At 39.5% G+C, this 15,534-nt stretch overlaps 1 protein-coding gene across 2 annotated transcripts in view; it reads right to left on the reverse strand.

Moving 5' to 3' along the window:
• Window positions 1-15,534, reverse strand: part of CTTNBP2 (cortactin binding protein 2) — a 167,811-nt gene that overhangs the window by 80,674 nt on the left and 71,603 nt on the right. The window contains exon 4 of one of the 2 annotated variants that reach the window (XM_053553629.1): window positions 2,472-4,056. In XM_053553629.1, the coding sequence (XP_053409604.1) occupies window positions 2,472-4,056 (1,585 nt within the window). Of the gene's footprint in view, window positions 1-2,471; window positions 4,057-15,534 lie in introns of those variants that run through there. The other variant, XM_053553630.1, reaches the window with a different exon arrangement.

Genomic DNA, 15,534 nt, shown 5'->3' on the forward strand with positions numbered 1-15,534 from the left:
AGACAGGTTAGGAAGCAGGATGGAGGAGGGCTGGTGCACCCTGGTCACGCTGGCAAAAAACAGGGGCAACCCAAATGAAAAGCAGCTGAAATCCTACATCTCCTTTGGCAAGTTCGGGCTGACCTACATACGTAATTGAGTTATATAGTTATATGTCCCCGTTACATAAGTGTAATAACATCTCCCTTCCCTGAATAGCCTCGTTGCTCATTGAACACCTGCTGAAGGACTGGGGACCTCCAATGCCTACAGTCTGCCCTTATAAGCCCAGTCTTAGAATCAAACAATGGGAATCCTACCAAAGGTGTTATTCTACCAAAGGTGATCCTGCAGTTCTGAGAACACCTTGGCCAAATTGCAAAAAATCAGAGAATAGAATATAAGAAACCAGCTTCCACGTCTGCAGAGCCTACTCTTTCTTTGGCCTTCTATTTATACTGTCTTTTGTTCTCCAGACATAAGCAAGGAACATCTTTTTTAAAAATTCCACTGTATCTTAAGCAGGTCATTCTGGTGAATATATATATATATACAATAGATTAGGAATTCTCCATTTTAAAATTTAACTTAAAATCCTGCTGACAAAATGCTTCTCAGTCACAGATCTTGGTTTTAAGTCTTCTCTGCTGAAACCAAAGGGTATTTGCAGCTGGACTCTGGACCACAGTAATGGCCAAGGCAATAGCTGGCAAAGTCTCAAGAGAGGGAAAGTAAAGATGGCTTTGTATTTTTCAATTTGACAACATTTCTATCTCCTGTAAAGATTCTATTTTGTGGTCTATGCATTTACGTTACTATCCCTCCCCCTCCTCCAAACATTTTTGGAACTTGTGTTTTGTGGCTGCCCAAAGATCTATAGGACTTTCTCTGATTCTCCTGAATGGAAGCAAAAATTCTTCTTTGGGGGTGGATTTAATTTGTAACAAATTACTAACATCATTTTAATTCATAAGAAGGGCTGTCCAGCTCACATAAACCGTTTTGGATCAAAAATATGGAAAGCTGAAGGCCTGTAATGACATCACAAAATAAACAGTAAAGTCAATTCTGAAGCAAATTCTCAAAAATGCTTTAAGTAACAGTATCACTGAAGCAGCAAAATCATCTGTATTTAGCGATCACTTGCATTGTTGTTGTTCTAAGGTAAATGCATTGCTCTCACATTATAGCATCTGATCCTAATACCTCCCTTCCCCCACATGAGTAGCATAAGCTCTATAGAAAGGAAGAAAAATCTTGCTCAGTTCAAGAAAAGACACCAAAAGCACACAGTTATAAATGGCAAAGATTAGATTTCAAAGCAGATCTAATGTCAAAATCCACAGTTTCCAATTCTCAATTTTGCCCCTCAAAATATGGATACAGCCTCTCAAAGGGCTTACTTTCAAGGAGACAGCTTATAATTAGACAGATAAGTCCTTTCATTACTTGATAATTAGCAGGTATGGTGCTGTTTTCATTACTTGATAATTAGCAGGTATGGTGCTGTTTTTCTCATTCCCACTCTCCCTTCTAATAACGTAACATTATTCAAACCTACCTTTAATTTTTAAAGTTCCCTCCCATTGGAACTAAAAGTCTCTATTAATCAGTAAGTTCCCATGGTAAGAGACTTCTAAGTTTTATCAGAACTTTGGCACTCTCACACTATTTTAAAGTCATATTTGCTCAGTGAACTAATCCAATCACGTCAATAAAAAAAGAAAACAATGCTTCCTCTAGCGCTGTATCACAGAAGGGGAAAAAAACCAGTTCTTTGTTCAAGAGTCCCAGATTCAGTGACTTCCTAAGCCACATCTGAAATGGAAACCTTCTGTAACGCAGTCCCCATGCCAGGTTACCCATCTGTGCTCAATTGTTGCAAGATGATGGCTCTAAAGAGGGTATGAAGCTTTTGAAATAAACTAAACTTAGAACACAGATTTATATTCACACTCTATTTTTGAGGGTAAAAAAAAAAAAAAAACCTTAACACCAAACCAATATTAAAACTTAGACTATCCCAAATCATAGAACAAAACTAATTAATTTGATAACTAATTCGAAGTTTTTAATTTCATCTCAAAAGGATAGAAGTGAGCACATTCTAACTGATAACTCACTGATACTGAGAATTTGTGAGATAAATATTTGATGGGAAGGAATACTCTTTCCTCCCATGGAAATGTTTTAGTCTCTTTAAATTGATGCTCTCCATCTGCTTCAAGCCCCTATTTTCAGGTTAAAGGAAGAAAGCACTGAACATAATGAAACTGCAGTTTGTAGAAGCAAGATGAATCACCATACCCTGGAGTCCTTAAAGAAAAATATGAAAAAAGAGAGGAAAGAAACGGGGAAAGGGGGAAGTGAGAAGTATCAAATTAAAAAAAAAAAAAAAAAAACAGTTTCAAGGCAATGTGAAAGAAAATTAAGGCAAGTGAGAGGACAGGCCACATTCTTTAAATAAGGGTAAAATATTTCAATCCCTTTACCTGATGCTGTTACCAGGAGGCTGTCTGAGGCACCTGGTCTACAGGATGAGGCACTAACGGGGTTTATGGAAGAGCAAAAGGCAGTGGTGGTAGGAATGACAAGGGAACTGTCTGAACATGCAGGGTGGTTCAGTCCAGGGGTTTCAGCAGGCCAGGCACCCACCTGAGACGTGGCCAGGGCTGAAACGGCACAGCCTGCAGGTGCCACAGTTAAATCTATGGATGGTTTTGGTGGCAGCTGAGGGGAGGACGATTTAGGGAGGTTCTCCTCATTTATTACCCTGCTCCCTTGTGGCAAGCTCGGAGGAGATGAAGCCACAGTTTTGCTATCAACTTTGGCCCCTGCATTGGAGGCCCTGCTGCTATCCATAAGAACCTTGATTTGGGGGTGTGGTGGAGAAGGAGTTTGGGAGAGGCCTGGCTTTTTTGGAGGGATAGGAGGAGGATTTCCTCGGTCGACTCTTGCTACACCGGGAGTCTTTACACTGGTCCGCCCCACTGGAGGGTAGGCGCCCCCGTCCCCAGTGGGGGACGCTCCTGGCCTTGGGGCAGCACCCGCTGGAGGGCTGGTAAATCTCGACAGTGCTTGGGTCACAGTATTCCGAGCTAGCTGTTTGGCCACGAGGTTGTCACGACTTGTCGGAGAGACGTCTCTTGATGGAGGACTTGGGGTGGTATTTCCGTTTTGGTCGGGGTCATTAGCATTGCCCTGAAATCGAAATCTAGCTGCCTGGACCCGCGGGTTCAGGCCGGGGTGCGGGGGCGCGGGGGTGCACGGTGAGTGGGAACCCTGCGGGGCTGCGCCCGGGCTCTGTGTGCAGGCAGGGGCGGTGCCCGGGGCAGCGCCCGGCGTGGAGCCCTGGCTCGGTCCGTTCTCCTCGATTCTGTTTGCACTGGGAGGCGGGAGAGTGGGGAGGGAAGAGCCGCTCAAGTCACCGTGGGACGCCTGCCTGTCCACACCTGGTCTGCCCACGCTCCCTTTCCCAGAGACGTGGGGGCTGCCCGAGGAGGGCTTGACAGGAGCAGTCAAAGGCGACTTCTTCACGTGCTCAGCGCTTTCCACAGTCAGGTCTGTCTGGCAGGCCACAGACCTCGTGGGAGGCCCTTCTGTCCCCACAGACACGGAAACCAAACGCCTGTCCTTTGTCTTCCGTGGGAGAGAGAGGCCTGGCTTGCTGTCACCTCCCCTTTTCAGCTGCTCGATCACTTTCTTCATCTTGTCTACCTCCTCTTTGAGGTCCGTGGCGTGCGCTTCCTCTCGGCTCAACTTGGCTCGAAGCTGTTCCCGTTCGGTATCAAACTCTGAGAGCTGTTTTTCCATCTGAGCTTCCATTTCTGTGCTTCTTCGTTTTTCGGCCGAGAGCTCCTCTTGTAATTCATTCGTCCTTTTCTTCTCCTCTTCCAGCTTGGCCATGACGTCCTCTAGCTTCTGGGCCTCCCCTAGGACCCTGCCCGAGAGCTGTTTACACTCCTTGACCAGCATCAGGACCACCTGCTTGTTTTTGCCCCGCTCCTCCTCCAGGCGGGCTGCCAGCTTCTTGTGCTCTTGCTCCAGGGCTTGTAGCTGAAGCTTTTCCATTTCCAGCTAGAAGAAATTCACAGGAAAACCCCGATTAATACGCAGAATTTTCTTTTCATCAAAGAAGTGCTTTCTGTGAGATTTTTATTAATCTTCTGGCAATTACATGCTTTGGGTTAGCGAAAATGCCACATTCTCAAGACTGTTGTGATAATATTTCAAAGACCCATTAAGATGAGAAAAGATGTAAATGGTTTTATGGAAAACATCTAAATTACAATAGAGAATTTCTTAATCTATTAAAGTTAAATACAGAAAAAGAGAACCATAATTGGATGCTTCAAATCACAGCACAGAGTTCAGAAAGGTCTGTTTCCATAAAAATAGAGCTCTGCAAGGGAGCTTGAGATGTAAAAAAGTTTGAGCACTTTAAAATTATGAACTAATGTCTGAGCTGCAGCTTACTACAAAAACAGAAGACTGCCATTAAATTTGAAACCCCTATATTTTATAATTTTATTACTTCGCTAAGTAATGTAACTTCTTAGCTTCTTATCATGGGTTGGAGAAATCCTACAAAATCATATGTGAACGTTCTTTGACAACGTCAAGACCTAAAGAATCACATTAAACTATAATCAGTATTGGTAGACCAAAGTGAGACCTTGTCTCCTGCTAGCTCGGGGCAGCTGCATTGGCCTCCTTGGTGTTCCTTGAACATGGTCATGCTTCAGGGTCACTGACCTTGCTGCCCTCTCTACCTAGAATCCCCCTACACACCCTGGCAGAGCCCCTGTGCTTAGCAGTGTGTGCACTGCATGAGAGTGACCAGCAGGATGGGTGCGGGCAAAACTCCTTCCCTCCCCATTGTTGGCCCAAGAATGGGGCTTCATCTGCCTAGAGAGAGGGATGCATTTTCCTTCAGCAAAAGGTGCTGTGAAGGAAAGGACAGGCCCCTCAGATTGGTGCTTCCCAGAGACAGCACCAATGGATCAACCTAGAGAGAGAGGGAGCCTTTAAAAACCTTTAATCTGTCTAGATGGGGTTTTCTAATATGCACAGAAGCACCCAACATTAAAAGAGGCTGGCTCCTTTATTTCCTTCAGGCCCCTACTTAACTGTCCCCTTTATGGTGAGCCTGCCCTCATCAACCACTGAAAATAACAGCCCCTCCCACCCTGTGTTTGTTAGTACCCTTAGTACCTGAAAGCCCCCATTAGAAGGCGACCTCATGAAGGCAGGGACTGTGTCTGCAAGACCCAGAAGGATAACACCAGCACATGGTGGTACTTAATTGCTGAATGCATGAATGAATTAAATTAACATAGTTCCACAGAAGCAACAAACTTCCTAATACTGATGCCCTTTCTGGGTACACGAGCAGCCTTACAGCTACACTACTCTAACAGTAACTGCAGGTTTCTCACTTCTCTCCAGGGGAACAGCCATCACCAGGGGCTCATGAAGGACAAGGGGCACACCTGGAGCCAGGATGTAGCAGCCAGGCTGGCCCAGAACACCTCACCCACCCACTAGGGAAACATTCCTCTGGTGGTGAATAAAGGGAAGGGCTTTAGGGTTTCAGAGGTTAGAGTAGCTTTACCTGATTAAAGACACGGAAAGGATTTTTATTCTCCTCCAGGTGTTAGACACAAATGTCCTCTCAAGACAGTCAGTGCTTATTTAAATCAGATTTTGATCAACAATAACAGAGGGAGAAAACACTCTTGTGATCTCAGGTGTGAGGATGTGCTCCAGTTCCTTACCCTGTTGTGAAAATCCACTGTCCCATCCCCCTATCAGAAACAGTTGTGGGACTAAAAGGAAAAAATGGCTCATGCAGCCCAACTAGAGTTCAGAGATATGATGCTTCTGGCTTTCATGAACAGTCGCTGAATAGCATTGGGATAGACCATCAGAGCTGCCATCATACGAGGTCTTACAATTAAGTTTGCAAACTTGTCACCACGTGCGTTCATTGGCAGCACAGTATAAACAACTTGGGAAGGTTTCATAACCTTGGTCCACTAGTGTCTCACAGCTGTGTTTGGGTTCATGTATAGCAGTGTCCTGCTGAGTAGTGTTCATGTTTGTTCATTGTTGTAGTGGGCATTGTTGTTGCGTGTTTTGTGTGTTATATGGCAGCTCTCATGGTCATTCCGGAAAGAGTTCCAAAATTGCTTTGAGGAGGGGACTAGGCACCATCATCCACGCACAGCTTCCCAAGGGGAGTGTTTTGAAGATGACTGGAGTGATATTCAGCAATGAGCATGTAACACTCTCTCTAGGATAAGTGCGTGAACTTAATTGTCAGACCTCATATACTCTATCCTACTGTATGAAAATTTGGGGGTTACTTCATAAGTAGATTAGGTAAGATTTGAGTAACACTAGTGAGGTCATATACTATATTTACATGAATATTTTACACTTGTAGAAAATTTAACTTATTGACTAAAGCACAATTAACTTTTCTGAACTACAATGACAGACTGCTATTAAAAGACATACACAAAATTTAAATTTAAATTACATTGTTGTACTCATGTGCCACCTGTAAGAAAAACTTGGACCCCACTTCAGGTATAAATCAGATGGTGATTTATTATACCTGCACAGGGGACCGCAGTGATTTATTACAGCTGTACATGCAGGTCGCTGTCCCAAACAGCCTCGAAATGAGGAGCAGGTTCATTTTTATACCATTTTTGTGCTGTGTTGGCAAGAAGGGAAGTGAGCACAGAAGCAGAAAATGGCCAGTTAGGTCAGGGACAGGGTTACAGAGTACATCGTGGCAGTTGGCATCGGGACAAATTTAGCTTGGGAAACTAAACTTGAGTAAGCTTTCACCATTATTTTACCTGTGGCTAGGAGTTTTCAGGAACTTCCTTATTCTATTCTGAAACCTGTTCCTGGATTTTGCTGGGGGGGTGGTTGAGACATGTGGGGACTCAGCCTGAGACAGTTAGGGGTCTTTTTGCTGGATATTACAATATTAATCCCAACAAAAGAAAACACACTGTATAGCAATGTAAGAAAAAGCACAAACTAGGTCAATTTTCAGTTTATTTTAAAAATATGAGTTTCATAATTTACCTCCGGAGGTATAGAATCTTAAGAGCTACCTTCCTTTTAGAAAACAGCTAACTAGAGGCCATGTTCGTGATTTCCCAGCTAATGAGTATCAGAATCATGGCATTCATTCTAGGTTCTACTTGTCTCAAGGTTTCCTACCATATTGCACATTTTGCCCATAGTAATTCTTCACTATGTCATATTTCATTTTTGGAAAAATTCTTATCCTAAACCTCAGAATCTAATTGAAGAAAGAATTGCAAATGGAGAGCAACTACTAATCTCAGCTATTCATACAGAAAACTAAACTACTGTAAAAGCACCCATAATTCTTTTGTATCTTTGTCTTTCTATCATTCGTCCTTTGTAAATCCTGTCTCAGACTAATACATGTCTTTTTAAATCCTACCACAGACAGCAGAGCACAGAGGAAACCTCATAATTGATGCATCTACAAAGACATGGCTCCAAACTCAATTAACCTCTGAGCCCTACCACTCATCATTCTATCTGACTTTGTTCAGCTTCCTCTACCATTTACTACAGGGAATGTTTCAAACCTCTGCCCCTTTCTCTAAATCTTCATCCAAGGACCCCTCACCTGACTCTCAAACATGCCACGATTCTGATACTATCAAGAAAATTCACACTAACTCACCTCTCCACCCAGCATTCTATCTCCTCCCATAAACTTTCATATAGCCACACCAACCCGTATGTCCTTCCCTTCAGTCGAAGGGAGAAAGGTTTCCATCTGTTCAATATGAAACTTTTCCTTCAGCAATTAACTTCACTGTCTCATGTCACCTCTGGGACTTGCTCCATCAGTTATCATGTTGCTCTTTATAAATATCAAACATCTGGTTCTCTATAAGCTCCTTCTAATCAGTATATAAATATACTCCCATACTTTAAAAATAAGTTTTATATTTAAAAAAATTCCTTGACCATTCCAGTCCAGAGACAAAGTATCTGTGCTTAGCAGACTATACTAAATTCTAATCCCAAATTTGTTAGCTAGGTGACCTTGGTAAGTTATCTCTCTAAGGATCAGTTCTGTATGGCCTTTATTTACACAGTAGGGCAGTACTAATTATTACTTTTGGGTATTAAATGAGACAACGTGTGAAAAACATAACATAGTACCTGGCACTAAAACATTTTAAGTTTTCAATTCATAATATAATAGTTACTTGTTTTATTTTAAAATGTGCGACTTTGTACTTTTTTCCCTCTGAAAACACAATACAAGTAAACAAGGTTATAGGAAATAGACTATATTAAACATGTAGATGCATGCTTTTAGAAGTTAGATAGAGGTTATAATTCAACAATTACAAAGTAAATCAGAGAAAATTCCACTTCCAATAATGGAGAAGTAACATTTATGGGACTACATTTCCTGCATATAATAAATCCTTAAAAACCATAAAAAATATTGATTTAAAAGCTCTTGAGGACCATAAAAGAGGTGGAAATGGGAGAGGAGTAAACCCTCCTGTTAGAAAGGAGCCAACAGCACTGGACGAGATTTGCTCTTATATAGCTTGTGAACTGGGGTAACTCCCTATCCTGGTAGCACTGAGAGCAAAAGATCAAGGACAAAGCACTGCTTGCGTGAGCTTCAGGAGTCAAAGAGTGGGGACTGGGGCTCCACAATTAACTCCATCAGCATCCTTGGTTGAACTTTGAATTATGCATGTATGAGGTGGACTCCAGGCAGAGTGATGGCAGGTCACTGATGAAAGGCTGAGATTACTGAGCAATGACTTCAGCCAACTGCATGGAGACAAAGCTCAGACCAGTGTTTTCCACCTTCTTTATCTCATGGCATACTTGAAACTATAGTTAAATTTCTATGGCACACTCAAATTGTGTTGATCAAAAAAAGGAAGTAAAAAAAAAATATATATATATATATATATATACTTACTCTGCTTTGAACTTATTTCAAAAATAATTTAATTAATGATCATTAAAAATTTTCTCAACACATCTAAGATCCTTTCATGGCACATCAGTATGCCATGGCATACCAGTTGAAAATCGTTCATGTAGAGCATGAATCGAATCAGGTTAACTGTCTACTAAAACAAAATACAACTCTTCAGGAGATAAGAGAACCCAGAGTCTATACCACATCATCCCAATGTCCAGCATAGAATAAGAAATTGCTAGATATACTACAAAAAAATTAAGCAGAAAAAAGTGATCCATAGTCTAGAGAAAAGTAGTCAACAGAAGTTGGGCCCAATATGATTCATTTTGGAATTAACAGACAAGAACCTTTTTAAAACAGACATCTTCAAAGAAAACATAGTCAATCAATGAGCAGAGAGGGATTCTTGACATAGAACTGGAAATTGTAAAAATAAGAATGGAATGGAAAATCTAGAACTGAAAAGTATAATATCTAAAGTGACAAAAAGTTTATTGAATAGATTTAATAGATTTTGGAAAGCAGGAGAAAAAATGGATGATGAATTTGAAAACAAAGCAAATGACAAATTGGAAAAGCAAAGAAAAAATGACTAAGAAAAGGAAATGCACCTCAGTGATCTCTAGAACAATATATAAAAGTAGTGTAAATTCCAAGTGACTAGAGTTCTAAAAAGAAGAAAAGTGTAGGAAAGAAAAATAGCTGAGAACCAATATGGCCCCCAAATTCACAACTTTGATATAAAGACAAAGTTACAAATCCAGAAAGCTCAGCAACCTCGATGTTGATAAATATGAAGAGAATTATATCTAGGCACATCTTAGTAAAACTACTGAAAATGAAGATATGGGGTCAGTTGAAAACAGCCAAAAATTAAAGACACATTACATACCAAGAACCCACAGCACAAAGGATGATAATGATGATAATCATCTCAAAATACACAAAGCGAAAACTGACAAAAATAAAGGAAGAAATAGACAAATTTCATAGTTACAATCTCATAAAATGTCTAGATTAAAAAAATCAGCAAGAGAGGAGGGGGGAGGATGGGTGGAGGTAGGGTGATTGGTGGGACCACACCTATAGTGCATCTTACCAGGGTACATGTGAAACTTACTAAATGTAGAATATAAATGTCTTACACAATAACTAAGAAAATGCCATGAAGGCTATGTTAACAGTTTGATGAAAATATTTCAAATTGTATATAAAACCAGCACATTGTACCCCATGATTGCATTAATGTACACAGCTATGATTTAATGAAAAATAAATAAAATTAAAAAAAAAAGAATTGGAGTAGGAAAAAAAAATCAGCAAGAATACAGTAGATCTGAATAACACTAAAAAACCACCTGGCCATTGACATTTATAGAGCAGAACATTCCAAAATATAGAAGACGTAGTCTTTCTCTGAGCTATTCAAAACAACCAAAAGGCTAAAATCTTACAAAATCTGACCACAGCAGAATACAATTGTAAATAAATCATATGATGTTAATAATATCCCCAAATCGAAAAATAAAACAATAGTCTTCTAATAGTAAAAAGGTTTAGGAAGAAATCGCAAAATAAATTAGATTATATTTTTGGGCTGAATAAAAATAAAAATACAACATACTAAAATTGATTCACTGAAAGCAGGGCAGCTAAAGGCAGTTAATCAGAGCTTAGAGAGAAAAAATAGTTTTCAATGCTCAGAGCTTAGAGAGAAAAAATAGTTTTCAATGCTCATATCAGAAAAGTTGCCTCAAATCCATCATTTAAGTTTCAAGTTAAGAAGATAGGAAAAGGAAAGCAAATTAAATCTGTAGTTAGTAGAAGGAAGCAAATAACAAAGAAATCAAACAAATAGAAAAGACAAATGACAGAGGGGGGAAAAAAAGGCCAAAGTTGTTTCTAATCTAGAAGATTAATAATACCTTTAAACATCTAGAAAACCAGATCAAGAAAAAGAGAAAAACACAAATTACAGCAGCAATGAAACAAGGGATAGCACTACATAATGCACAGATGTCTAAAAGATAAGTCTGTGCTAATAAATTCAACAAATAAAAAAAACAAATTCCCCTGAAATGCATAGCTTTCAGAAATGACAAAAAATGACATAGAAAATTGGAATAACTTTATATTTTTTAAAGAAGTTAAATCTATAATTAAAAAATGTTTTTCCAAAGAGAACGCCCAGCTTAGAAGGCTTTACTGATAAGTTCTAGCAAAGAAAGAAATGATGCCAATCTTATACATATTCTTAGAAAATAAGAGAAATAAATACTTCCAATACATCTTACAAAGCAATGATTTCCTTCCGATAAGAAACAATTTTTTAAAAAATTTACTGAAGAAATGTCCCTCTTGAACATAGACATGAAACTCTTTAGCAAAACACAGGCAAATAAAACACAGTAATGTGTAAAAACACCAATAAAAAGGCGACCAAATGAGATTTACTTCAGGGATCTAAGTGGGTCTAATATTTGAAAACCAATCTGTGTAACTCATTATATTAAAAGAAGCAAAAAACCATGATTATGTCAATAGAGGCAGATAAACTGTTTTACAGAATTCAAAACCCACTCGTGATAAAACCCTTTCAACAAAGTTAGAATGAAACCTCAAATGAGATAAAGGCCATCTATAAAAAGCATAGCTAACATCATACTTCAGGGTGAAATATAGAATATTTTCTTCCTAGGAAAAAGGAAAAGTCTGCTTTCATCCCTTATATTCAACATTGTACTGGTCATTGAAGTAATAAGTGGGGGAAAAGGAAGAGAAAAAAGGCAGGTGGGCAATTTGGAAAGGAAGAAGTAAAATGTGCTCTATTCATAGACAACAGGTTTGCTTACCTAGAAAGCCATGTATAAGAGACAAAGGAAGTGCCAGAACTATTTAAATAATTTAGCAAGATCACAGGATACAATGTCAACATACAAAATTCAACGGAATACCTGTAAACTAACAGCATTTGGAAACTTTAAAGAAAACATGATTTATAATAGTAGAAAAAAATATGTAGAAATAAGAACAACAAAATGCACATACGACTGAAAACAACAAAATGTTACTAAGAGAAATTAAAAACCTAAAATATGGAGAAACAGACTATAACCACGAATTAGAAGATAATTTTATTAAGATGCCAATTCTTATAAAATTAGTGTACAGATTCAATGAAATTTCAATCTCTGCAAAGTTTTGGAGAAACCAACAAACCGCTTTTAATTTCTTTTTTATAAAATGCAAAGGCTCTAGAATAACCAATTTTGATAATGAAAAACAAAGCTGGAAGACGTATAGTTGCTTATATTTACCTGAAGCTCTACTACAGGTAAGATTAATCCATGATTTAAAATTCAGACTAGTGCTTAGTGGCTACCTGAGTTAAGGGAGGAACTTAACTGGAAGGGATTCTAGGAAACTCCCTGTGGTGACAGAAATATTCCATATTATCTTGTTAGCGGTGCAGATACACAGGTGTATGCATTTTCAAAACTCATCAACACTTAAGATTTGTGAAGGTCATATCATGTGCATTTTTCCTTAAAAAGCTGTTAACAAATATTCAGCTGTATACTGGTCTTTTACAGTAGTGTGAATTAACATTTCTGAAACTTCTCTGCATTCTATACTTGAATAGACAAGTAAATATACTGAAGCACAAATGAAGCCAGGTTTCTCACTGTTGGAGAAAGGAATCGTAAATAGAGAAAGGACTGGAACATACTCCACAGATTTGGATTAGAATTGGGGAGATCAATGTCAGTACGAACTCATGGTTTGATACAGAGAGAGAAACAGACAAATGTATGTGTGTACGTGTGAATGTGATAAATATATATATAACTTCTAGTTCTAAATTTGTTTCTACATACCATTTTCCATTAAAAGGGAAATTAACGCTTCTGGAAGAAATAGCTAATCCCATGGTTTGGAGTAGGCAGAGTCAGGGTTTGCGGTAGGGAGAGTCCAGGGTGAGCCTGCAGTGTCTTGCTGCAAGAAAGTCAGGAGGTGCTAGGAATGCTGGGTGTACCAAACAGCGCCAGCTTCAAAGGCTCCCGTCCATCAGCTACATCTGGGACAGATGCAGTGATAAGAAATTTCTGCCTGATAAGTAGGACTCCACCATTCCACACTGATATAAATAATAATAAGTCAAGTAAAATTTCCTTCTCTACCCCCTTGTGCGATGGAGCAGTTCAGGTCTGTGGCCTGTTAGGAATCAGGCCACTCAGTGGGAGGTGAGCGGCTAGTGAGCCAAGGAAACTTCATCTGTATTTACAGCCACTGGGCATCCCTCAACCTACTGCCTGAACTCTGTCTCCCGTCAAATCAGCCATGGCCATGGAGTCTCACAGAAGCACAAACCCTACTGTAAACTGCACAAATTCCTGTGAGAATCTAATGCCTAATGATCTGAGGTGGAGACGTAATACACTTAAAGTTTCCTGAAACCACATTCCCCAAGCCTCTTCCCCCAGTCCATGGAAAAACTGTCTTCCCTGAAAGTGGTCCCTGGTGCCAAAAGGTTGAGTTCTGCTGGAGTAAGAGACACCATCACACAGTGGTGAAGTATGTGACTCTACAGGCAGACTGCCTGTGTTCAAACCGGTATGCACAGTTGTTCAAATTCTCCGTGGTCTTGTTTTTCTTGTGTTTAAGAAGGGGACACTAATTACTAACAGCACCTATCACCTAACATCCTAAGGATCAAATTAGTTAATTCAATAGGGAAGAGCACGCACTACAAATGCTCTGTGAGCTCATTACACCTCAGGGACTCCCTTAAACTCTCTGGACTTCACCACATTGCCTTGAAACCTCCTCCTCCTCATTCTCACTAAGAGTCAGCAACTCTCTCCTATATTGACTTTTCCTATTATCAATAAAGTAGCTTCATATTAATATTTTCAATAATAAATTCATGAAGATTATTCAAGTCAGCATACCAGCAGCAAATGTGCACTTATATTCAGATTTGAGTGATCTGAGTCCTACTTTGTCCATACACTGTCATTAGTAATGTTTTAAATAACTTTTGGAGGAAAAATATCTAATGAGCTGCCTACTGTGTACAAGGAGCCACACTAGATATTACTAACACTACATACAAAACTGCATAAACTCCATTTATTTGATTCAGGACCTTAAAAAATTTTAAAGAGATGATCAGTTTACAGGACTGTATGCTAAGTTAAGAAGGAACCCCATGAATACTGAGTTCCAGCTGACTCTATAATGCCCTTGTCCGATTTATATCTGTTCACAATCACTTTCAAGTAGGGGCTTAGGGGAATTTTGCAGAGTGCAGTATCACCAAACCCTTTTGCAAAAAGCAGTGGATTGTGTGGAAGAGCTTGGAAGACCTAAGACAGCTTCACTGGTAGTGAGAAAGTGGGTGGTTGCTCCAAGAATAGCATCCAGATTGGGAGCCATGAATGAAGAGGCACCAAACATGTGTTTTTACAGAATGGAAGGAAAACTATGTAGGTGGGAGCACCGCAGCAATGTAAAGGCAATTAGTTCTAATTCTAAGTGGAAAACAGAAAGGAATGCAATTGTGGTCATTTATAAAATGAGAAAACACAGTACACATTTATCACATCACAAAGGACTCTCATGACCTCTGACCATGTTTCTTATTGCTCCCCTTAACCCTAAAGCTTTTAACACTCTTTGCATCCTTGACCTCTTTTCCACCTGGTCACCCCAACCCACCTATTCATTCCTGATAAACAATGAGATACATTAAAAGATCTTTTTCAATTTTATTTTTTTAATTTCAAAGGGGCAATAGCTGCCACTTGGCAGTTTGGGCTGTGCAGTTTTCATCTACTCCTTTCTCTAAATTAGATATTTTAGAGTGGGAAGACAAACCCTGGAAGTAGGAGTTTGACTCATTTCCACATAAGTGAATCAGGCAAACTGCCCTCCCCTGAGAATTTCTGCTCTTAGCCACAGACCTGAGTCTCCAGATCCCTCTCGATAATTGCCCTGCAACACTCCTGGGGAATCAAAATGCATTTTGAAATATAATAATGAATTATACAAAAGAGACTCAGGAATGGGTTCAAGTAATCATTCACATGCAAAATGTCCTAAATACTCTTCCCAAAAATGTTGTCAAAGAGCACATTGTGTCTACCACATTATTCTTAAAGGAAAGTCTAGAAAGCAATTTTAAATTAAAATATGCTTACACATATGATAGGGCAACTATTAACACAATAAGATAGAGAGTGCTGAATGCAAATGGCACAATAAACTGCAATTTGTTCTAATACAAAGAAAAAGGCACATGAAATCAAGTAAGCAAAACAAATTTGTTTTTTTCTAACCCATTTGCCATTTCATGGGTTACCTACTGCTGGAAATTCCTTCTTCTGTTAAGAGAATTCTCACCTTATGATTCTCTCCTATAGAAACTAAATATGGCAGTGGTGGTTCTCCTGGTCTTCTGTGTGGCCTAACCTTAACCAAGCCCTGCCTTGGGCTTCCAATGGGAAGTGAGGCGATGGAGTAGGGCC

The sequence above is a fragment of the Nycticebus coucang genome, chromosome 11 (assembly GCF_027406575.1).
Source record: "Nycticebus coucang isolate mNycCou1 chromosome 11, mNycCou1.pri, whole genome shotgun sequence".
In the NCBI taxonomy this organism is placed as follows: Eukaryota; Metazoa; Chordata; class Mammalia; order Primates; family Lorisidae; genus Nycticebus; species Nycticebus coucang.